This window comes from Pseudorca crassidens, chromosome 14 (assembly GCF_039906515.1).
Source record: "Pseudorca crassidens isolate mPseCra1 chromosome 14, mPseCra1.hap1, whole genome shotgun sequence".
Lineage (NCBI taxonomy): Eukaryota > Metazoa > Chordata > Mammalia > Artiodactyla > Delphinidae > Pseudorca > Pseudorca crassidens.
In genome coordinates this window covers 86,038,186-86,041,579 of record NC_090309.1, presented here as the reverse complement: position 1 = coordinate 86,041,579, position 3,394 = coordinate 86,038,186, and the positions used below count along the sequence as shown (strand labels likewise).

The following is a 3,394-nucleotide window of genomic DNA, read 5'->3' as shown; positions in this document are numbered from 1 at the left end:
TCCCTCTGCTGTGCAGACCTAGCCTGTGTCGTTGTGATTTTAGGGATGCTGAGAGCTCCGAGGTGTAGAGGCTTCGTCGGGGGACACCTTACGGGGAGGGTCCTGCCTAGCCATTGGGAGTAGAATTAAGATGCACATTTAGATTCCCGGGGTCTCCGTCTCCCCCTCCCCCACCCTGTCCGCGACCGCCTTCTCCCTTTTCTCCGCTCCTCTCCTCCCCTGTCTTCCCCCTCTCCCGTGCTCCCCTCCGCTCCCCTCGGCTCCCCTGCACTCCCCTCCGGCCCGGCGCTTACTGTACTCTATTTACCACCCGAGCTGGGCACGCGCCCGCCCCGCCCACCCCGCGGGGATTGGCTGGGAACGCGGAAGGACCGAGCGCTCGCCTCGCGCCTGCGTCCGCCAATGAGGGAGCCCGTCAGGCCTGATGGACACGCTGACTTCCACCAATGGGGACGCAGGGAAGCCGGATCGTGTTGCCCCGGCGAGCCCTAATAAAAGCCGCCGGGCCGGGCTCTCAGCTTCATTCTGAGCCGAGCCCGGTGCCGAGGGCAGGTAGCTCCGCAGACGGCGGCGGCGGCGGCGGCGGCGGCGGCGGCGGCGGACTGAGCTCCGGGGCAGCCCGCTCCCTCCTCCCGGTCTCTCATTCCCCGCGATCAGCATGAAAGCCTTCAGTCCAGTGAGGTCCGTTAGGAAAAACAGCCTTTCGGACCACAGCCTGGGCATCTCCCGGAGCAAAACCCCGGTGGACGACCCGATGAGCCTGCTGTATAACATGAACGACTGCTACTCCAAGCTCAAGGAGCTGGTGCCCAGCATCCCCCAGAACAAGAAGGTGAGCAAGATGGAAATCCTGCAGCACGTCATCGACTACATCTTGGACCTGCAGATCGCCCTGGACTCGCACCCCACTATTGTCAGCCTGCACCACCAGCGGCCCGGGCAGAGCCAGGCGTCCAGGACGCCGCTGACCACCCTAAACACGGACATCAGCATCCTGTCCTTTCAGGTAAGACCTGCTCCCGATGCCCCACTCGCTGCCGCGCACCCCCAGCGATGCCTGGGCTGCCCCTGGCAGAGCCATTGTCCAGACGGACGACCGTAGTCGGTGACTTACAGATGAGCTAATAACTTTATTATTATTATTTACAAATATGGTGTAGATTGAGTCGTGCGTGAAATTACTGGTAAGTTCTGACCTGTTAATGCATCTGTCTTCGAGTCTGAATGTAGTATTAACGTGTTTAATGGAACTTGCTGTTTTAAAAAAGGCCCTTTCTCCTTAAGATTGTCTAACGTTGTGCCTCTTATCTCCTTTTTCGCAGGCTTCTGAATTCCCTTCTGAGTTAATGTCAAATGACAGCAAAGCGCTCTGTGGCTGAATAAATGGTGAGTGTTCGCTTGTGCCTCGCGTTGAACTGGCGCTTGGAGTGTGTGTGTGCGCGCGCGCGTGTGTACTTGCGTATCTGTAAAAATGTTGGCTTGGTAAATGAATGTGTACTTCGTTGTATTACACGTAGTACATTGTTTACACGTACTCTAGACACGAAGGGGCCTCTAGCTCCTGTTACTCAAAATCCCACGACATTTACCTTTAAAAAAAAAAAATGATGCCAGTAACTTACTCGGAAGGTGGTGGAGACAAATGTGTACTGGCTTCTGTGGGCATGTAACATACTCCGGCTGTTTTCTGCTATCGCTCTGGTACTATGAGGTACTAACCTCCATATAATTAATCTTATCGCCACAAATTCCATAGGGATCCTCCTTCCCAAAAACTGCAGCCCTCTGGGATTCAGCTAACCCGAGCATTGCTGCCCTGTGCCTCAGACCCTGTGATGTGGGATTCCGACTTCCCTATCTGTTAACGAAAGGGCTGTTTTCAATCAAATAATTGTTACAAGAAGCAGACTGGCGCCTGTGAGCACTGCCGTTGGAGATCCAAATAAGAGATGGCGTTGGGAAGCTTTTCCCCCGAGTCTCTGCTATTTTAATGTTGAATTTGCGCTGTTCAGGCCGAGTGTGTGTGTTGCATCTGGACGCCGGGGTTTGCCCAACGTTTGAGTGTTTGGTTAAGTGTTCAGACTGCGGCTTCCTCCTGGCACCAGTCTACCGCCTCTGCCCTTAGGTTAAAATCTCCTAACACCCCCTTCTCTCCCAGTCTTTTGCAGGCGCTGACTTTTTGTTTCCTTTGCACAATAACAACAACAACTCCACAGGCTCTTTTAAGGCGCTGAACTCACTTTTCAACCCTTTCCCAAGGAGAACAAGTCAAAGGGACCTTTTTTAAAAATGGAAGGAAAACTAAGAATGATCAACTTCCCCAGGGTGTTTTCTGACATGGACTGTGATATTAGTTATTTATGAAAAAGACTTTTAAATGCCCTTTCTGCAGTTGGAAGGTTTTCTTTATATACTATTCCCACCATGGGGAGCGAAAACGTTAAAATCACAAGGAATTGCCCAATTTAAGCAGACTTTGCCTTTTTTCAAAGGTGGAGCGTGAATTCCAGAAGGATCCAGTATTCAGTTACTTAAATGAAGTCTTTCGGTCAGAAATTACCTTTTTGACGCAAGCCTACTGAATGCTGTGTATATGTTTATATATAAATATATATATATTGAGTGAAACCTTGTGAACTCTTTAATTAGAGTTTTCTTGTACAGTGGCAGAAATGTATATTTCTGCATACAAAGTGTAATGATGTACTTATTCATGCTAAACTTTTTATAAAAGTTTAGTTGTAAACTTAACCCTTTTATACAAAATAAATCAAGTGTGTTTATTGAATGGTGATTGCCTGCTTTATTTCAGAGGACCAGTGCTTTGATTTTTATTATGCTATGTTATATAACTGAACCCAAATAAATACAAGTTCAAATTTATGTAGACTGTATAAGATTATAATAAACATGTCTGAAGTCAATACCTGACTCTGAATGATTTTTAAGATTCTCTTTCTGTCTCTATCGCGCCATTTTATTTAACCCCTCCTCCTTCATCCCTTCTATCACCCCCTAAGTGTTGGAAACCTGTGTGCTGAGAAATGCCTTATCGTATGTGTGGTCAGGGCTATCGCTTAGGGGCAAAGGGCCGCTGCTGCTTTTTAGGAGAGCTGACAGGGGCTGGGAAGTTTATAAACCCAGAAGTTTCTCTAAGTCCGTCAAGGAAGAATTAGTTCTCTGCTTTGGGGTTGGGTTTCAAACCAAGGAATTGCTGTGGTGGTGACTCCTGAGAGGTAGACCATTCAAATAAATGTGGACTCTGGAGGCCTACGTGTCTGTAGATGTCAAGACACTTCTGGAGTAAATGAAACTGCTGTGAATCAGAAGACAAAAGACTCTATAGAGTTCAGAACATGATTTTAAGATTTAGAGGAAGGGCAAAAAGAAACCC

At 48.8% G+C, this 3,394-nt stretch overlaps 1 protein-coding gene across 1 annotated transcript; it reads left to right on the top strand.

The window, feature by feature from the left end:
- Positions 1–517: 517 nt before the first annotated feature.
- ID2 (inhibitor of DNA binding 2) lies at positions 518–2,924 on the top strand. The gene is made up of 3 exons (XM_067703761.1): positions 518–1,006; positions 1,323–1,386; positions 2,159–2,924. The coding sequence occupies exons 1-2, from the start codon at positions 659–661 to the stop codon at positions 1,377–1,379; spliced, it is 405 nt and encodes a 134-aa protein (XP_067559862.1). The 5' UTR covers positions 518–658; the 3' UTR covers positions 1,380–1,386; positions 2,159–2,924.
- The last annotated feature ends 470 nt before the right edge of the window (positions 2,925–3,394 follow it).